This window comes from Saccopteryx leptura, chromosome 7 (genome assembly GCF_036850995.1).
Source record: "Saccopteryx leptura isolate mSacLep1 chromosome 7, mSacLep1_pri_phased_curated, whole genome shotgun sequence".
Lineage (NCBI taxonomy): Eukaryota > Metazoa > Chordata > Mammalia > Chiroptera > Emballonuridae > Saccopteryx > Saccopteryx leptura.
The window spans coordinates 110,493,803-110,514,429 of NC_089509.1; the positions used below are offsets into that span (position 1 = coordinate 110,493,803).

The 20,627-nt window shown below is 48.0% G+C and overlaps 1 protein-coding gene across 2 annotated transcripts in view; it reads right to left on the reverse strand.

Moving 5' to 3' along the window:
- Positions 1-20,627, reverse strand: part of COL4A4 (collagen type IV alpha 4 chain) — a 127,958-nt gene that overhangs the window by 17,068 nt on the left and 90,263 nt on the right. For both annotated transcript variants that reach the window (XM_066346605.1, XM_066346606.1), the window contains exons 36-44: positions 18,589-18,696; positions 17,858-17,965; positions 10,626-10,697; positions 9,410-9,538; positions 9,198-9,311; positions 7,958-8,113; positions 5,083-5,190; positions 3,987-3,995; positions 1,013-1,138 (exon numbers count right to left, since the gene is read on the reverse strand). In XM_066346605.1, coding sequence (XP_066202702.1) covers positions 1,013-1,138; positions 3,987-3,995; positions 5,083-5,190; positions 7,958-8,113; positions 9,198-9,311; positions 9,410-9,538; positions 10,626-10,697; positions 17,858-17,965; positions 18,589-18,696 — 930 coding nt within the window. The remainder of the gene's footprint in view (positions 1-1,012; positions 1,139-3,986; positions 3,996-5,082; positions 5,191-7,957; positions 8,114-9,197; positions 9,312-9,409; positions 9,539-10,625; positions 10,698-17,857; positions 17,966-18,588; positions 18,697-20,627) is intronic.

A 20,627-nucleotide genomic window follows, 5' to 3' on the forward strand; every position in this document is an offset into this window, starting at 1 on the left:
GCGCCGTGCAACAATTCCACAACAACCCCACACTACGTCGAGGGAGGCTCCAGGCATGCCCTGGACGCCACCCAAGAACGACTCAGACTCCAGCAGAGGGGACCTCTCTGGGGCCCTTCGCGGCGTGGGTTTGGGGAAACACGAGAAACACAGGTGGGGCAAAATTCCTACTTCCAATTCCTTTGGCCCTAAACCAAAAAGAGCTAAAACTGCAGCAGGACGGTGGGGAAAACAAGAAAGGGAATGGCCTGGGATAACGTGGGCACAGGTGTTGTAGAATCAGGGTCACGGCCAATGAGTCTGAAAGAACCAGGGGCCACCAGGTGACCAGCCCTGGACTCCCCTAATCACTTCGTGATTTACCTAATGCAGTGGAGACATGACAAGAGAAGTGATTTGGAGGACACTTTTTTTAAAAGAAATGGTTTGGTTTAAATACTTAAATAAGGATCCTTCCACCCTGACATGGAGTCAGCAATGCTCCAAGCACTTAGACGAGCAACACAGTCATTGCTGTAATTGAGTGTGACCCTCCCTTGTCCCTCCCTTTCCCTCCTCTAAGGATACATCCACCTCCGTTGCCCTTCCTATAGGCCGTTTCTGCTCCAGAGAGCCCTAATTCAGTTGTTTTCCATTCAACATCAAGTTGACAGCTATTAATGACTATGAATAGCGCCTGTACTCTGTTGTTAAGAGGTTTCAAAACCTCTTGTCCAAAAGCTGCCCGAGTATAAAAGATTTAAGTCGAATTTCAACATAAAAGTGAAAGGAACATGCTGATTCAGTTAGTACATGCTTAAGCCTTTGGATAAATGTAGCACAAATTTGCAAGGGGAAGGAAATTTTCATTACTTCATTCTCACTAGGGGTTTAGGTTCAAAAAAAGAACCCCCCCCCAAAAAAAACCAATAATAATAACAACAACAAAAAACTACCTCGCAAAACACTGAGATGTTCATTTCAGGAATATGTATATGATACAAATAATAACCGATCAGTGTCAGGCTCGTACCTGCTCCCGGAGGGCCCCTCTTTCCGGGGAGCCCCACGGCTCCCTCCGGTCCTCTTGGGCCGGGGACCCCAGGAAGTCCCGGGATTCGGGGGCAGGAATCCAGATCCGCAGGTGGCCCCGGTTCACCTGAAATCGGAATCACCACTTTAGTGACGGGTTCAAATGCTTAGGAATAAGCTCCTGGTGTCTCAAGTGAGATGTGCTTCTGACACTGCGCTTATTGAGAATGTTCGACGGCCCCATCTGAGCTCCGCGTGAAGGTGGGACTTGGTTCACTTCGGTGCATGAACCACTTCCAGAAAGCATTTTCTTGAATCAAGGACTGACTGAATGAATAATGAAGTGAATGGGATCTCAGAGGAAAGAAAAGAAGTATGATACAGTGAAGGTCAGTTGAGTCAGCAATAATTTGGTGATCTTCACAGGACCCTTCCCATTTGGGGGCCACAGGTGGTGTTGGGGGAGGTACTGGTGGGTCCCTAACGCTCAGCTCAATGTCTCATTCATTACTCTACATCAGCGACTTTCAACTGGTGCGCCATAAGAAGTTTTAAAACGCGATACCTGACTACTTAGGGTACTGACCTCTTTCGCTTAGATTGCCAAATAAAATAAAAAAAAATGACCACAGCCAACACAACAACAGCTGCCCAGTGTGAATGAACTGAAATTATGCATTTTTTTTTGGTCAGATCAGAAAACATCTAGTTTTTGGTGTGCCATGGGATTTCAGTAATAAGTGGCTGTGTGCCGTGGGAGGAGACAGGTTGAAAATCGCCGCGGTGCTCTGTAGCCAGGGGGGTTCCCTCGTGCCCGTCACTCAGAGAAAGAGAACCTTGGGGTTGGTGAGAGGGGCTGCAGCACGACTGGTGACCTGGAGTTCGCGCTGGAACTATGCGGGGCAGCTATGCAATCCTGATGCCCCCATCCTGCGTGCATACGGGCCGCGGCCTAGGCGGGCTCTGCAGACAGGGTGGACGGTAAACCCAGTGGGGAGCTTTTCAAAAGCTGGGTGCTGGGACTTATTGAATAGAAGTTTCTGGGGGTGGGACCCAGACAGAATCAGGGGTCGCCAAACTTTTTATAAAAACCGCCCACTTTTGCAGTGCTGGTCAACCTGGTCCCTACCGTGCTACCAAACAGCGCCGCGATTGGCCCATCATGAAAGCTGGACCGCCCACTAGTGGGCGGTAGGGACCGGGTCTACCAGCACTGCAAAAGTGGGCGGTTTTTATAAAAAGTTTGACGACCCCTGCGAGTAGTTTCTTTTCCAGATGATTCTGGCGGAGGCCAGGACTGAGAAGCACCGTGCGGAGCTGTGGCTCTGACTTCGGCACGTCAGAATCATCTGGCCAGTGTGTTCAAGTTCAGAGTATGAAGCCAGCAGCAGGTCTGGGGTGGGCCCCACTTTTTGCATGTCTAAGACGTTCCCGATGAGGTGGGGGGGGGGGGTGCCGACCTGGGGATCTCACTTTGAGAACCACCGCGCTAAAGCTTTGAAATGTTTTTCTTCTTGGTTACATTCCCATCTTTAAGGCATTTTTTTTCCCCCTAAAAGTTTCATCCAGTCACCCTGCTAACAATCCACAAGGAAGAAAAAATAACACTAAGCAACAATAGTAACAACTAGCGGGCGTTGAATGCTTTATCTCGGATTAGGCTCCGTGTTTGTTCAGTGCTTTTACAACGAAACGCTCCCAACCAGCCTGTGTATGGGCCGCTGCTACTCCAGCATCGCAGGAAAGAAAATCCTAGGAAACGCAGCCACGGTCACAGAGTTTTAGTCTACAACGTGGTCAGTGTGCCCATGCAGAACGAATAAGGACTATTGAACCCTATAAGGACTCTGGAATTGAGCGTCCTGTGAAGTCCTTTCTGTAGGAAACCACAGCGACTCAGGCTCGGATGTGTTTTCACTGTACGGACAGGTTCATGTAAAACCTGGCTCTCCCACTCTGGGCAACGTCAGAGGAATTCAAGGGACCACCTCTTGCTTTCCCTGAGTAACCTGGTGACTTCTGTATGGAGGTCATTCCCGGGACGACGGAGATGGAGGGGAGGAAGAGAGGAAGTGAGCTGATACATCCAGTCGCAGAGAGATGGTCCAAGCATTGAGGTGAAAACTCATTCCTATACAACTGTCCTTTCTAAGTAGCAACATTGAAAAGAGCAGGATTTTATTTTTAACTTTGCTTTTCTTTACTTTTTAATAAACCGGATGCTGAAAGAAAGGGGACAGGACATCTCTTTCACATGCCCCGCAGATAATGCCCGGCATCTGTATTCAGGGCAACTTCCTTTAGGGTTAATAACAGATGCCGGGAAGGAAGAAATGCCAGTGTTCACAGCTTTTCTCTCCTGCTATTGAGAAACTCTTTTCCTTCTCTATGAAAAAGCCAGACACAAAAATAATATGTTGCGTTTGTATCGTGGAGGATTTTACGGACGCTCAGTAGAAGAGAGCAATGGCATTTCCATCTTAACACACAATGAGATCTCCTTGAAAATGGACTTCCGGTATCATAGGAAGGGCTGGTCACAGCCCCTTAATGGGGGTTCAGGACCCATCTTTTCATGTCGTTGATATGGCTTATTTTAGGGCTGTTCTATGCATTGATACTGTGGACCCTGTGAAAGAAACTTGCATGGGTGTGTACTGCGGTGTTTGACAGAGAAAGCCCTCACACCCCATGCCCAAATTGAAATTATGTGAGCGGAGTATCTACAGTGTCTTGACAGCCCGTAATGATGCTCAGCCTTGGGACAGTCTAACACGGGGTTCCTAGCTCTCTAACGAGGCAGCAAAGGCATCAGAACCTAATATAATTACAGGACCCCATAAAATGTTATACAAATGTAACAGAGTTTAACTCACAAATGCCGTGGGGGAAAAAGAGGAGGGGGGCGGAAGCATAAAGATGGCTGGACAGCAGAATTAGAAGGAGTTCTTCATCTTATAGCGATGTTTGCTTACCTCTGGAACCTGGAGCAGTCCGGAGGCAAAGGGCAAGGCCACGCAGTAATTTTCACATGGTGGAAAGAGATTTCAAATCGTGGATTAGGACAAATGTGAAATAGGCTATTTGAGAACATAAATGATCATTTGAGGACAGCATCAATGACAAGCAGCCTGACGCCATCTTGTTGACATAAGAAGTCCACCCACCGTTACCGACAGGAACGGTTAGGATTTAGTAATGGGGTTTTCACGTCTAGGAGAACCTGAAATGAAAGCCCCTCCTGGGCAGTATAAAATTGGAGTATTTTATGACAAAGGTGCCCTAATTTAATAGATTTAGGAATTCTGTCCATTTGAAAGGCTTCGGAAAATTCCATATTGATTTGCCATGTTGTCTAGATTATGCAAAGAAAGGAAGTACCATATGAATCAGGATACAAGCCCTCGGTCATGTTGGTCTGTGATCCATCAGAAAGCAGTGCCGTTTACTTAGCCTTTGGACCAGAATGCTAATTTAGGAGGTGGCAAAATATTCCGAACTAACACCACATGACCATCATATTTATTTGGGATCTTGAAAGATATACATCTGCCAATCTCAAATACATGTCTATTTGCCCTTTCAACTGTTCTGTGGCTTATTTTGACACTGTGATGAAAATGTGTCATCTGCGGGGTTTAAATTAAATAGCCTCTCCACTTCATAGGAATTAATGTACTTTCCAGAAAACGTTAAATAAAACATCTAGCAAAATCAATGGGAAATCAGGGATGCGAACTGAAGGTACAAGCCTCATGACAATAATCAAATCAGCCTTTGCCTCTTGTGTGGGGGAACACAGGCTTATTCATCTTTGAAACAGTGTATGTAAAATCAACCGCCAATGTCTGAACTTACTTGTTTTAATAATAAATATTAGTTTACCAAACATGAGGCTTTGTAGTGCAGCCTGCAGTAAATATAACCTTTCTATCAAAAGGACTGAACTCACAAGAATATATGGTAATTTTGGAATAATTACTTTCTGAAAGATGGCTTTCAGAGTAAGTGTTTAAAAAAAGTGCCAGGTATGGGCTGTTGGGTGGAGATGATTGGGCATTAGGGGCTCACCTGGAGGCCCAGGGGGCCCTTGTCTGCCTCGAGGGCCAGGTAAACCCTTCTCTCCAGGTGACCCCGGAAGTCCATGTGGCCCCTGTGGCCCCGGGAATCCCATTGGTCCTAAAAGGAACATGCAAAAATCATGGGCAATGGAATGGAGCAATAGGATTGGGCGATGGCAGTTTGAGGGGCTGGGTTCAGAAGTTCAGGATAACGACGTTCAGGGCGAAGGTGGCCTCGGGGCTGGGGGTCGCTTCTTACTTGTTTCTGTAAAGCCCAGAAGACCTGCCTTGCCTGAGGGAAACACCAGAATCCTTCAAGGGGACTCAGGATAACGGATCCACGATCCCGACAGCACTAAATTAGAACAAAAAGCCCTGTAGTCTTGAGCTTTCTCAGCAGACCGTCGGAGGACGGCAGGGGGAGGGAAGATGAGGGAACACACTTGGCTGTCTGGGACGACCGCCTCCCGGACCTGGGTCCCTGCCATGCCCTTTCTTAGTCCCAGCTTCTGCCACCCCAGCCATTCGGTGCCCAGCGCACGCTGTCTCTGCTCTTCTTCCCCGTCCACGGAGTCCTGCTCACTCGGCAGCGTGCAGATCAAGCCTCGCCTCTGCCGGGAAGCCCTCCCTGGGATCCCAGGCTGCTTCCCGACAAGCTCTGGCAGAAGGTGTTCCTCCACCTAGGACACTTGTGGCAGTTTACACCGATGGACCTTGCGGCAGGCATGTCAGCCTTCCCCCCCCACCCCTGAAACTTTCCACTGAATGAGAGTAGGGACTCTGTTTGAATTTGTTCACTACTATGTTCCTGTCGGTGCCTAATAAATGTGTAAACAGGGCAACTGTCTCCCACTGTGAGACTCTAAAAAGGTAAACTGAGGACGCTGCCTCGTTCTTCTCACAGGTGAGCAACCTTTGGCCCCTCTGCCCACTGGAACGAGAGGTTGGAAGCATGGTTAGATGTTCCGCCAAGATTCCTAGCTCTCTGTCTATCCTTTTGGTAGGTCACTGTTATTTACACCCGTGCTGATTCCCCAACCCTGAAGTTCATTTCCAGGTGCGGAGGAGGTGTGCTCATTCTCTAGAGGAGCAACATGGGAGGAGTCTTAACTGGGAGAGGAACAAGGTTGTAGAGCCAATCCCCTGCTCCTTCCTCTGGGGGACCGGGGTACTAGCATGTCTGTGCCATTGCAAGCCCACATTCCTGCTGATACAAGCCACACTCTCTAAAACGGGGTTTCCGGCTGACAGAGGTAAGGCAGAGCTGTGCACCGGTGCACGCATGTGCAGCCCAGCTCCCGGGAAGTCATTAGCGCTGTAGTCATGGCAGCCGCATGGTGGCTGTGATCTCCCCACTGCCGGGATCTTTGGCCGTATTTCGCATTTGGCTCAGAAGTAAGGCGGGGTACTAGTTATGGGGCTCCTGCTTAGTTTCAGTATTTGCTTCTCTGGTATCCAGCTTCCTCTTGATGACACAAGGGATTTAAAATGGATAATCATTATGGATACTTTTCCAACCAAAAAGGTTCTGTAAACCTAGTAATTCTCTGAAATCCTGGTGACTAAAAACTAATGTCCCCAAATATTAGCATCTAGGTAAAAAAAAATTAAAGTAAATTTTTTAGCCTTGATGGAGACTCCCTGCTGAACCTAACAGAGCAAAGTCAGCGGAGTGAAACCGAACTGTCCGCACAGAAGCCACTAGACACACGTGTCTGCTGAACACCTGGAGCTGCCAGGTTCAAACTGGCTTGTGCTCTCCGTGTAAAATACACACCAGGCCCTGGCTGGTTGGCTCAGTGGTAGAGCGTTGGTCTGGTGTGCAGGAGTCCCGGGTTTGATTCTCGGCCAGGGCACACAGGACAAGCGCCCATCTGCTTCTCCACTCCTCCCCCTCTCCTTCCTCTCTGTCTCTCTCTTCCCCTCCCGCAGCCAAGGCTCCATTGGAGCAAAGATGGCCCGGGCGCTGAGGATGGCTTTGTGGCCTCTACCTCAGGTGCTAGACTGGCTATGGTCGCAACAGAGCAACCCCCTGAATGGGCAGAGCATCCCCCCCTGGTGGGCGTGCCGGGTGGATCCCAGTCGGGCGCATGCGGGAGTCTGTCTGACTGCCTCCCTGTTTCCAGCTTCAGAAAAATGCAAAAAAAAAAAAAAAAAAAAAAAAATACACACCAGACCTCAAAGGCGGGAAGCAGCACCGTCTTATTAGGGAGAGGAAGTAGGTTTGCACAACCAGCCCTGACTGTCTCACTGATGATGATTATTGATTACACGTTAAAATAATATTTGAATATAATAAGTTAAATTTAAAAAATATGAAAGTTAACTTCAATTTTCTGTTTACTTTTTAAAATGTGGCTGCTCCATCTTTTAGTTACAAGTGTAACTTGCACTGTATTTCTAACGTTCAGTTCTGGTTTAGATCATCAAGTGTGTTTTTATTTGTTGTTACTTGAATTTATCGGGGTAACGCTAGTTCACATGACTGGACAGGTTTCAGGTGCCCAATTCTGTAACACATCTGCGTGTTCACCGCCCAGGTCAAGTCTCCGTCCATCACCATGCATCCGCCCTCTGCCTTCCTCCACCTCCCCCACCCCACAATCACCACACAGCTGTCCGTGTCCGTGAGTCTTGTCCTTTTTTCTTTTTATCCTTTTTTTTCACTCAATCAAGTATGTTTTTAGGAACTTGTATTTTTTTTCCCTTACTCATCCAACAGTTCCAAACTTTAGAAGTCTATGGAAAGGCAGGACATTTGCGAAATGTAGCCACTGATTCAACGGAAAATAAGAACTAGCTCACGTTGATCTAGTACCCCAGACCCTTAGGGAAAGGTAACAAAGGTCTTCCTATACTACTTATGAAGCCGCTGGCATTCCTACCTTTCTGGCCATCTTTTCCATCATATCCTGCGATGCCTTTGTGTCCTGGAGGGCCCGGTAGGCCCGGGGGTCCTGGAGGCCCTGGCAGACCATGGTCACCTGGGTCCCCACGCAGAAGGTCAACACTCCCTGGGGGCCCTGGAGGCCCGGGCGGTCCTGACCAGAGGGAGGAAGTAAAAGGATTGTTTCAGTCAAGGACTAATGTGTGTACTGGCTGCCTGAGAACTCCTTAAGAAAAGTAAGTGAATGGTTTGCAAGCAAGGTATGGAGGGAATTAGAAGAATAAGAAAATCAATAGCATCAGAAGTGAAACAGGAAGTGGGTCTCATGGAGCCTGAGAAATGGTGTAAATAGTCTGTTAGTAGCTGTTAGACAGAATGAACTCAAGCAACGCCTTCTCCTCCTTCCGAGCCATTTCTTATGGAAGTATCAGTTTACGATTTACTTTTTGCCGTATAATAGAATTACATAATATTGCAATCCCACCTTGACTAAAATGTGAAACATTGAAAGATGGCGGGTTTGTGTCTCTCTATGGGTTAGGAGGAATATGATGATCTGCATTGAGCAAAACACTGCGCTGAGCCATGTTCCTTCCCTGCCGCTGGGCGCAGCTCGGGTCCAAGCCTATTTGGTTAAGGGTTGCCCTGCTAGACTCTGTCCCTGCGAAGTGAGGAGAGGAGCAACATGTACGTCAGCAGCACAGGAAGAGACTGTCTCAGCGTGTATGCCAGGCCTGGGTCCTGTCACCCTGGGCCCGCAGAGGAGGTTGACAAGGGAGGTGCTAGAGACCCACAGGCAGGATGAGGTCCCTTCCCACCAGCCACCGTGGGACCTCACACTCAGCATCAAGCCGGCGTTGGGAAGGGCTCGCTCTGAGTCAGAGTGCGTGCTCACGGAGAGGGGGTCTGACAGGGTTGAGACAGAAGAGTGAGGGGCCTGAGCTCTGGTCCCGGGAACGGTCCTGCCAGCCCAGCACTGCCCACCCTCCCACCGTCCCGTCTGCCCAGACAGTGGGGCTGCTCGGGTGCTTCTGCCATTCCCCGCTCCTGCCTCCCCCCAGAGCTGGCAGCAGCTAGGGAATGAGGTACCCCCAACCTGAGCAGGACTTTCCCCTACCTCTCACCTTTCCGTCTGCCCAGACAATGGGGCTGCTCGGGTGCTTCTGCTCTGCCATTCCCCGCTCCTGCCTCCCCCCAGAGCTGGCGGCAGCTAGGGAATGAGCAGGACTTTCCCCTACCTCTCAGACCATCGGGGCCAGGAGGTCCTTGATCTCCAGGCGGACCTGGGCCAGGACGGTCAGCCTTGGGAGCTCTTCCTGGGCCACCCGCAGGGCCCGGGGGCCCACGTCTCCCTGAGGACGGACAGGTTCAGATGTGAGTGAGTCTCAGAGCATTTGGAAGATGTTGATGCCATTGCTGAGAGAGAGAGGCAAAGCATGCCGTTCCTTACCTGGAGGGCCTGGGGGGCCTTTTTCTCCAGAAGGGCCTGGAGGAGAAATTCCTGGCCTCCCGGGGTCTCCTGTCTCCCCTTTCAGCCCAGGCATTCCCATTGGGCCAGGCGGGCCCGCCTCATTCAAACCTTCACGTAGAAAACAGCGTTAGCGTATTTGTCCCCTGTTGTCGGGACGTTCCCTGGAAGTCGCTGGTTCTGCTGAGACCCACCCAGCTTCAGCGGTGACCCAAGTGGCTGCATGCCTTCCTGGGTCACCACTTACTCTCTCAGGAGCCGTCACCTTGGTCAAACATAGGACTGATTTACTTTATAATTATTTTCCAGATTAAAAACAACAACAACAACAAAAAAAAAAAACAAACAGACTCATAGTGATCCTCTACAATGGAAAGGGTGGAAAAAAAAATGAGATCCAATGATGAATAATTACGAATAAACTGGTTTGAAATGGAAGGCGGAAGCTCAGATGTAAACAGAATTATTGTAAACTTTCACATGGAAAAGACAGCATAACTGGTGTCTCGGAGGGGGCACATATCTTATCAAACTATTTAGAACAGCCACCGAATGAAACCTCGGGGCCCCGATTTTACTTCTTGACCTAAACCATGTAAGGATTCAACAGACTCCAATCTAACAGACCCACACTTCAACCCTTTCCCCCCCTGGTCCCTCAGATCTCTGTGCCTGCTGCCAGCCGCCTCATCTGACGGTGAGCTGTTCTTTTCTGAGAGAGTAACGCAAAGGATTAAAATAGCAGACCCCGCCAAAATGCAGTTGTGGATAATCATCTTTTGGTGATGTCAAAAATAACAGCAACTTGATCAGGTAATTTGTTTTAGCAGCCGGCTATTGGAGGGACGCTGAAAGTACTAATTAGACCCACGTGTTTACCCTTGGCATTCATACACTTAAAACAATACAAAAAAGGAAAAAAAATCCCAACTATTTCTTTGTTCATCACATGTTGAAAACCAGCTCCACCTAAGCAATAATTCAGAGTATTTTCAGTAGAGAGATAATCCTTCTTACACCGGGGTTTTCTCGAGTGTCCTTTTTATGTAAGTCATCTTCAGTTCTGAAAAGAGTTCCAGTATCCTGCCTCGAAGCTAAGCCGGCTTCTTCCGCTCCCAGCCCAGGTTGTGGGAGGGAGGGACTACCTACCGGGGTCCGCTGATCGCAGAGAAATCTCGCTCAGGGGCTTTCCTCTTACCTGAAGCGCCTTTGGCTCCCTTCTGACCCTTCAAACCGTGCAAGCCGTTCAGGCCGGGTAGCCCAGGAGGACCTGCAACACATCACAGGCCTGTGACCCTCAGGACAGGACCAGCCCTTGACCCGCACCGGCCACAGTCCGCTAGGCGGCTCTCAGAGGAGGGCCCGCTGATGGAGATGGACAGGCTCCTGGACCTCTCCCCGTCCACGTATCGATATCAAGGCTGAGTGCGCGCCAGCGGTCGTTACTTAACACAGTGGTCCCCAACCCCCGGGCCGCGGACCGGTACCAGTCCGTGGGGCCATTTGGTACCGGTCCACAGAGAAGGAATAAATAACTTACATTATTTCCGTTTTATTTATATTTAAGTCTGAACAATGTTTTATTTTTTAAAAATGACCAGATTCCCTCTGTTACATCCGTCTAGGACTCACTCTTGACGCTTGTCTCGGTCACGTGATACATTTATCCGTCCCACCCTAAAGGCCGGTCCGTGAAAATATTTTCTGACATTAAACCGGTCTGTGGCCCAAAAAAGGTTGGGGACCACTGACTTAACACATTCATGTGATGGTCATTTTCTCCCGAGACTGCTTAACACATCCATGTCTTTAGGGTTACAGTGCTGCCACGGGTTGATGACCACTTCAGGGACATCTGTCCCTCTAACCAAACCCAGTCTAGAATGACTGAATCACAGTGTGGGCAGTGAACTTCAATTTTATGGCAATAAAACCATCTTAGATGAGGAAAGAGATCAAATGGGAGTAAACCCAGGCCTCCCACTCCCAGGTTCAGGATATTTCCACTCCCCCATGGCCTTTAAATTCTAATTTCTGCAGGAACTAGTTAGGTGGACACAGAAAGACAGTAAGGACAGGTGCGGCCTGTGGAGTACATGCCCTTCCTAATTTTTTGTTTTTCTTTAAGCACTGTGCTACTCAGAACAGGCCTAAAGGTCAAGTTTGGCTGCAGCTTTTCCTTTACAACCATTTCTTTCACAGAAAACCATTCTTTAATTTTTTATTTTTAATCCAGTGAGAGGGGAGGCAGAGACATTTTCGCATGCTCCCTGACTTTGGTTCCCCCAGCAAGCCCACTAGGGGGTGGTGCTCTGCCCATCTGGGGTGTTGCTCCGTTGCTCAGCAACTGAGCTCTTCCAGAGGCGGAGGTCACTGAGCCATCCTCAGCACCCACCAGGGCCCAGCTCGCTCTAATCGAGCCATGGTTACAAGAGAAAGAGAGAGAGAGAGAAATGAGAAGGGGAGAGGAGTGGAGAAGCAGATGGTTGCTTCTGTGTGTCCTGACTGGGAATCAAACCTGCAACATCCACAAGCTGGGCTGAAGCTCTACTGCTGAGCCAACCAGCCAGAGACAGAGATTCATTCCGATACCTCTTTTCAGACATGAAACTTATTTCTTGATGATCACTGCAGACACTCTCTGCACTTAGAGGTGATCTCATTGATGCCTTCATCTTCTTTCAGAGTCTCCTGTCAGACCTCAGGATAGTTCCCCAAGGGGACATCTGCCAACCTGACTTTTCTTAAGTTGTCACTGAACTCTGGCCAACTATACATCTTTAGATTGATCAATATGTAGGCATATGTCTATATATTTATAACATATTTGTATTGTAATCTATGGCATGTTCTGTTAGAATATAGAACTGCATAGCTTTATAGGAACGGAACAGAGGGAAGAGGAGGCAGGAGAGAGGAAGGAGAGAGGATAACCAGTGGGTACAGAACATTCCCGGGCGCTGAGCCCGCTGCCACGTGCTCCACGCACATCCTGCCCCCCTTGATTAATTTGGGGAAAGAATCTTCTCCTCAGCCCTAAGCCACGCCTGCCTCTTTCATTAATGGTTCTTCCAACCAGTAGCCGTTCATTCTCATTCAAGGCTGTAAACCCCTCAGTGCACAACCAGCCGTTCACTCAGCTTAGGGTCACATCTCCTGACTGTGTGATAACAGCTTCGGCTTCTAGGACTAAACACATAGAAAGTGCCCATCCCCTCCGCCATGACACCTACCTGGACCCACCCCGACGCCCTGTGGCAGGCTGATGCCGCATAGCGACCGTGTCTTTGGGTCACTGGTTTATTTGGGGTAAATTGATTGAGTGCAAATCAGATCTTATTAATCTTCCTGTGTGCCCACTTGGCATATCTCCTGACACAGTAGATGTTCAGTAAGCATCTGTCGAGTGAGGGAGCGAGTGAACGAATGAGGGAATGAGAAAACGTGGAAGGTGGAAGGGCAAGAAAACAAAGGAGTGGAGAAGAAGCTATAAAAGGATAAAAGGGAATGAATGGACTACTCCTTCCATTCCATGTCACATCCTTTTTTGAAGCTGGAAACGGGAGAGACAGTCAGACAGACTCCCGCATGCGCCCGACCGGGATCCACCCGGCACGCCCACCAGGGGCGAGGCTCTGCCCACCAGGGGGCGATGCTCTGCCCCTCCGGGGCGTCGCTCTGCCGCGACCAGAGCCACTCTAGCGCCTGGGGCAGAGGCTAAGGAGTCATCCCCAGCGCCCGGGCCATCTTTGCTCCAATGGAGCCTTGGCTGCAGGAGGGGAAGAGAGAGACAGAGAGGAAGGGGGTGGGGTGGAGAAGCAGATGGGCGCTTCTCCTATGTGCCCTGGCCAGGAATCGAACCCGCGTCCCCCGCACGCCAGGCCGACGCTCTACCGCTGAGCCAACCGGCCAGGGCCACATCTTTCTGTGATAGATTTATAGCAAGATCTGGGGAAGTTAAAGGTATCCATTTATATATAAATAATTCAAGTGCTAATTATTATCCACTCGTTAAAACAAGCCCTCAGTGGACTCCATAGGAGAAAGAAGTTAGTTGGTTCCATTTTATTTGGTTAGTATCAGTACTTGAAATGACAGTCATTCTAATTTTAAAATCTAAACCTTGGGTTGATGCAAGTGACCCATATGCTCTTGCACCAACAAAAAGGGGGGGCTGCACCCTTACTTTCCCTCGGGATCTTACTTCCTAACCACCCTTCACAGTTCTGGCTTGATTCCTCTTCCAGTCCTCTTGCCTATTTATGAGCCAGTGTTCCAAGCTTGCACCAAAAGAACGCGCAGACCGTCCTCATCTGCCAGATCTGGATATTTACTGCAATCAGTCTGAAATGATCATACATTTTTAGGACTACTTTGTTATTTCTATGCATTTTGATCTTCCACTTAAGCCACCAAGATTGATGGTTTCAGGGACTTGGCTGGGGGTGGACTGCCCTAGTTTCTGCCAACTCTCCGTTGTCACGGCAACACGTCCAGATCCTGGCCCACCAGGGTCCCATCCCAGCCCCTCGCCCTTGTTGAACTGGCCGCCCCTTATCTGACCCAGTGTGATCTCCCTACATCTGGGTAAGGTTTTAAGGACTATTTTTCCTTTTTACTGAAAGCCCTTTATCAATCCCATCTCTAAATCAGAGCTGTTCATGCATAAAACAGATACAGTGCAGATGAGAGGCAATTAGGCTAACAAAGCACATTCCTGAGTAATGAGGATTTTTACTCACTTCTGTGGGTGTCTTCCCGCTAACCATCGTCATTTAAGGCTGCCTCACGCGGCCCTCCCAGGACGGGGCTCTCCCTGCACTAGAGGATCCGACCTCCACTCCCACCGCTGTAATGGAACCCTAGCTTCCACATGTGTTAGCCAGGAGACCCCTTGTGGTCAGAGCTCCACTCTAAGGTTCCCTTCTGTCCTAGGGCCTGAACGCACGACTGTATCCCCACAGGCCGTGACACAGTTTATACTTTTAATGAAGGGGCCAACTGGTCCCTGCTTTTTTTTGGGGGGGGGGACTTTCCCAGTGTCAGCCTAGAAAGTTCCACATCCTGACACACCCCCTCAGTCCCAGGCAACCTGGGGCAGCTGGTTACCCTGGCAAAGAGAGACCTACCTGATGACTAGAAATAATGGCTGAGCAAAGTTGAAAACTGATCAAAACAGATTCTGAAATACAATTTAACTTTTTTTTAAATTCAGAATATTCACGGGTACCTTCTGAAGGACTGCGCGGGAACGGAAGACACGGTCCCCTGACCCATGGAGCGCCAGTCCCCAGAGGTACTGAGTGACAGGCACTGAGTGCGACCATGAGGAGCCAGAGAGCAACAATCTCTGTGGGCGTGGGGCAGGAGGGGAACGCTAGTCCTAAAAAGGGGGGAGAATGTGCCTGCGATTTTCAGTCTAAGGTACATGGCATTTCTTGGCTGATAAAAGATATTCTAAGGTATTTCATTTTTTTATGAAATACTTTACCTGCCACCAAACAAAACAACTCAATCCACATTATTGACAGTCACTGTCACACCACAGAATGGTCTTTCGATTCCCATTATTCCGATCCTACGTGAATACCCAGCAAGGAACCATCTTCCTCGTAGAGGGCTGGTGCAGTCGAAAATTTAAATTTAGGACTCAAGCCATGTTTAGCATATGTTTAAGTTAAAGTTTCAGTCTGAACGAACACAAGCAGGACTCAGAAGCCATATGGCCCGTGCTAGCAGAGCAAACAACTTTTCGAGTTCAGCAGCTGGTTTGTTCAAACAAGAAAATCAGGCCCCTCAACTTATTTAGCACATACTTCAAATATTTAGTTTCTCAGTTCAAAGTGTTTCTGCTGGCGTGCGCCTCGTCGTTATACCAGCGGGATAAAGTGCAACAGTGGGTTTATATGGTCGGCGGTTTAATTTTTAGGGACGTGTTCCCACTGTTGTGTTTCTTTTTCCAAAGCCGGCTGTTCACCGGGGCCTTTTGCAGTGAAACAGCGTCACCGCGTGGTCAGGAGGCGCATTGCCACACCCGTCTGCCCCCTGGCGTGAATACTTGGGCTGGATATATCATATTTATGTCCTCACCTTCTCTTCTTAACTGACTTATCATTTCAAAGCACAGAATTATGTGATTGTAGGACTGCCTTTCAAGTAAGTGGGCTATTTGATCCGATTCATTGGCTATTCGTTTTGTAAAATAACATATCATCGTGAAGCGATGCCATAAAGGCAAATTAATCGAAGGAAAGGGAGAATCAACCATGGTAAGTGGAGCTTTGTCGTTTTAGGCAAACTGGGTGTATGTTGTTATGGCACCTGGACACTCGGAAGTCCTGGCTGTCTGACTGAGTCAGAAGGACGGGAGGACACAGGAATGCCACAGGCGTGGTGAGGTTAAATCGTCTTCCTGACAGATACTCACAGAAGTGTGAGAGAAGACCCAGCAGGGCTGTAGGGATTGACAGGTGCAGGAAACGGCCACAACCATCAGAGGAACTCTTAAAATAACACCGTTCTCATATCGCTTGAAGCCTTACGTTGATCCCAGATCCACTGGACTACACATTACTGAAAATGCCAATGAAGAGGGAGAAAAGCAATGCCAAGAAGTCTTGTGATAAGAGCCTTCCACATCAAGTTATTTGGCTGCCTACAAACACCTGCGTGCCAACCTTTTAACACAGAAGGCTTCCTTCTCTGCAGAACTGCTCCAGATGACACACCACATTACTACAGGCTAGAAAGCCGCAGTTATCTGAAAGCTAGTTCTCTGATGAGTGAAGAGGTGGGAGTGTGGAAAACCATCAGATTTTCAAAACAATAATATGATTAAAGCCAAAGGAAAGGATTCCCAACTCTTCCAAGGGGAGGTACTTTTCATTTTACCAAAACTTAATGTACGTATGAGTCGATCAGCACAGGCAAGTGGAAGGAGAGGGAAGAAAGAGGAGACAGCGGGGACCTGGTTACATAGATCTACCAGGTAAGGTCTGGACCTGCAACTGCTGACTGAGGTGGAGACCTTCATTTCTGTAGCTACTAGCTCATTTGCTCATCCTTCCGTTTGTCCACTACCTTCATGTTTTAATGTATTTGTAAATTTAAAAAATACAATAACCAACCAATGGACTTATTTGGTATCAACTGAGTGCCAAGGATATAAAAATAGTCCTTTCTTTTTTAAAAAAAATCATGTTCTACTTGGTGAGAAAGACCTCTAAACAAGCAAATGTCATACAATATAATTGTTAAGCTAGACCGGTTCTTAACCTGTGAGTCGCGACCCCGGCAGGGTCACCTAAAGCCATCGGAAAATACATAATGCATATCAGGTATTTACATTCCGAATCATAACTGTAGCAAAATTACAGTTATGAAGTAGCCACCAAAATTATTTTTTGGTTTGGGGTCACCGCAACATGAGGAGCTGTATTGCGGGGTCACGGCATTAGAAAGGTTGAGAACCACTGAGCTAGAGGTACACAGAAAGTACCCACGGGAGAAATACTTTTTCCGAAATGAGAGAAATGAACTGAAAAGGAGTAAGTACCAGAGATGAATGGGGGAGGGCATAAAGATGTGTTTAAAATAAATCATATAGTTATATTACATTATATTAACCAGACCAACATTATAAACTCTGTACAATACCTTTAAAGACCAAAAGACCCAACCAGGAATAAATGTTTCTTTATCAAAGATAATGAATACTACTTCATCTATAGCATCTTAATTTTCTTTCTCTTCCTTCCATTTATCACAACTGATAAGTCTATATATATATATATATTTACAGGTATATATTTAATATGTGTCTTTCCTACTAAACTATGATGAGCTCCATGAAGCTTCTTCTAAAATAGCATGTCTATTTTCTTCAAAATCTTGTACCTAGCCTGACCTGTGGTGGCGCAGTGGATAAAGCGTCGACCTGGAATGCTGAGGTCACCGGTTCAAAACCCTGGGCTTGCCTGGTCAAGGAACATATGGGAGTTGATGCTTCCTGCTCCTCCCTACCCCTTCTCTCTCTCTCTCTCTCTCACACACACACTCTCTCTCCTCTCTAAAAATTAATAAAAAAAAATTTTTTTTTTAAATCTTGTACCTTGTATCTGGAACCTAGGACATAATAGGAGCTTAACTATCTGGGGAGAGAATAAGTGAACGGACCTGAACACTATGGAAAACACTGGGGAGAATGCCCTCCAAATATGAGACAGGGACACCATCATTTCAGTGCAAGGCAGGACAGGAGACTAGACGAACCCTGTCTCAAGCCCTGAAGAAAGAACAGGAAGGTGCTAGTGACATCTGTGGGGAGGAGCCAGGACCAAGAGCAACGTCACTGTGGTGCTGGAAAGGCACTGTGAAACTGCCCTCGTTGACCTGCATCTTTCTGACGGGTCAGGCTTCCTTTTGACTTACCTTTTATCCCCGGAAGACCAGGTGTCCCTGGATACCCTATGAGGCCTCTTGGTCCAGGGTCGCCCATTTCTCCTGGGTGTCCCATTGGTCCAGGCATCCCTTGATTACCTGAGGATGACAGGCAGGTTTTGCAGATGATACTTAAGTTACATTCGCTGAGGAGGTCATCTGTGTTCTTAGTACATGAGGCACTTTAACCAGCAACGCTGTTTTATTACTTTTTCTTTTTAGACCTCCTAACTCTAAAGGAGAAAAACACACTTAACCTCAGAGGAAGAAAAGACACTTTTGAGCTATTAGTTGCTAATGAGGATTTTAAACTCTCACTTTATTCTGAATTGGCCGGAAGAGGAGCCACGGAAGTGTGGTGCTGTATGTGTGATCTTTACCTTCAGTGTAAAGGAGAAAAGAAAAGCTCGCACCCTGAATGGCAGGTACGTCAGGAAGGGCTGGGGAGGAGCTTCTATTGGTCACGCCTTCCTTTTGTACCTGATACCCTGCTAGGCCCCTTACAGGTGCTGGCTTCATTTACTCCCTGACCAACCCCGTAAGACAAGGTTGGCTCCAGCTGACGGGTAAGGAATAGGCAACTTTAGGTGACTTGTTCAAGGTTACAGGTCTGGCAAATGGCAAAACCAGAGCGGAACCCAAGTCGAAGTGAAAGCTGGCTCTTTCTGATACACCAAGAGATAGATAGTGCCCAGAAGGTTCCAGGCTTCCTTTCAAGGTACCTGGACATCCTGGTGGTCCAGAGGGGCCAGGCAGCCCTGGCCTTCCCGGTGGTCCTCTGAGCCCTGGAACCCCCGACCAGCCCTTCTCTCCTGGGGCTCCAACATGCCCTAAATAAAAAAGGATAAAAAAATCTGGGTAGTCATCAATTGCTCTTCAAGACGGTGACTCTATAAAACCTCCAACTTGAGCTCTCGCTATTCTTTCCTACTCTTACTTTTTTATATTAACAATTTTTCTATTTAAAAGATAACATTAAGGAAAAGTAGAAAACAAAACACCTAGAGTCCAGTCCCACCATCTTACACAATGTTTATATGCATACGAAGTGCAAATAATACAATTTTATATTCTGATTTTCTAAAAATTAGCATTGAGTCATAAGTAATTTTCCAAGTGTGTCCTTATTTTTGCAATCATTGTTTTTAAATGACTGGCTGATAGCTTACTGAGTTCATCTAAGTTAAATTAATCAATTTCATTTCCCCCCCCCCAACTATCGGCGACTCACTTAAGTGTTTTCTCTTTGCTACTATGCATAATGATCTTTACACATCTTTAATAAATGTTTCTATTATTAAATTATTTCTTTAGGAAAATTCCTAGGAGTAGAATTTCTAGGTAACATAGTATAACATTCTGGGTCTTTTTATTCATTTAAAAATGCCAAGGTATTTTAAAGTAAATCACAGACATCAGGGCATTCCAACCCTGAATACTTCAGGGGGTGCGTCTGAAAAATAACGTTTTCTTAACACAGCCAAAATAACATGATCACGGCCAAGAAAACTAATGAGGATCCTTAATATCATCTAATACTCATTCCATACTCGAATTCCCCAACTGACCCCTTAACGTCCTTCACAGCTGGTTTGTCCGTGCCAGGTTCATTCCAGAAGGACACGTGGCATCTGGTGGATACGTCCCTTAAGTTTTTTTTAAAAAAGACCTACTACAGTCCCTTACTCAGGACAGCGACTTGCAGAAAAGAATAGTTGGTTGTTCTCCAGCCTTCCGGCACAGACAAGTTGACCTTTGGTCCCTGACAGAGGCTGCTGGAGGGTTTGGATGGGAGCTCCACCGACTCCCGCCATCACAGACTCCACCCACCGCTCAGCCTCGCTTGTCCAAGAGCCGGGCACGCGCTCATGGAGGCCTTTGGAGTTTACTGGTTTGTTTTCTTGCTAACTTAGGGTGAAATGATATTCCAGACTTACGTTAATGTACATGTCTTTGATGACTAGAGGAGATGACCGTTTCCCCATGCGTATTTCCAATGTGTGACTTCCAATGTGTGACAAGTCATGGTTATAGGATGAAGTAACAGTCTGGGCTAATTGAATTCACAAAGGAATTATATGCCTTTGTATAGACAAATCCATGGAGTTGGGTGGGGGGAGGGGGAGCGGAAACAGTCATTATGTATTAAAACACACATGGAACGAGACTAGCTTAGTCTATACCTGTTCCCTGACCAAGTTTATGATCGATGAGCCTCTCTCCGTGTTATTTTCTTTGCCCTGAAAACATTTCTGCAGGGAAGAGGAGGCAGCATTATTCTCATCTCCGAATGGAGTGAAGTATTCAAAGGCTTGCCTCCCCATCGCGGTCCTAGCAAGAACAGAACCTTCGAGTTCATCTGTGCTGTTCCTCTCTGAGTCGGAGGGGGCGGTAGAAGAGGCCCCCGCACAACCAGACACAGCCCTGAGACAGGCAGCGGGCAGCGCTGTGGCTCCTCCTCCGGCTCGTGCACAGTCAGTGCAGCCCCCCCCCCCCCCCGCCCCGCCCCGCACAAGGAGACACAGCCCTGAGACAGGCAGCGGGCAGCGCTGTGGCTTCTCCTCCGGCTCGTGCACAGTCAGTGCAGCCACCCCCCCCCCCCCGCCCCGCCCCGCACAACCAGACACAGCCCTGAGACAGGCAGCGGGCAGCGCTGTGGCTCCTCCTCCGGCTCGTGCACAGTCAGTGCAGCTCCCCGCCCCGCCCCGCACAACCAGACACAGCCCTGAGACAGGCAGCGGGCAGCGCTGTGGCTCCTCCT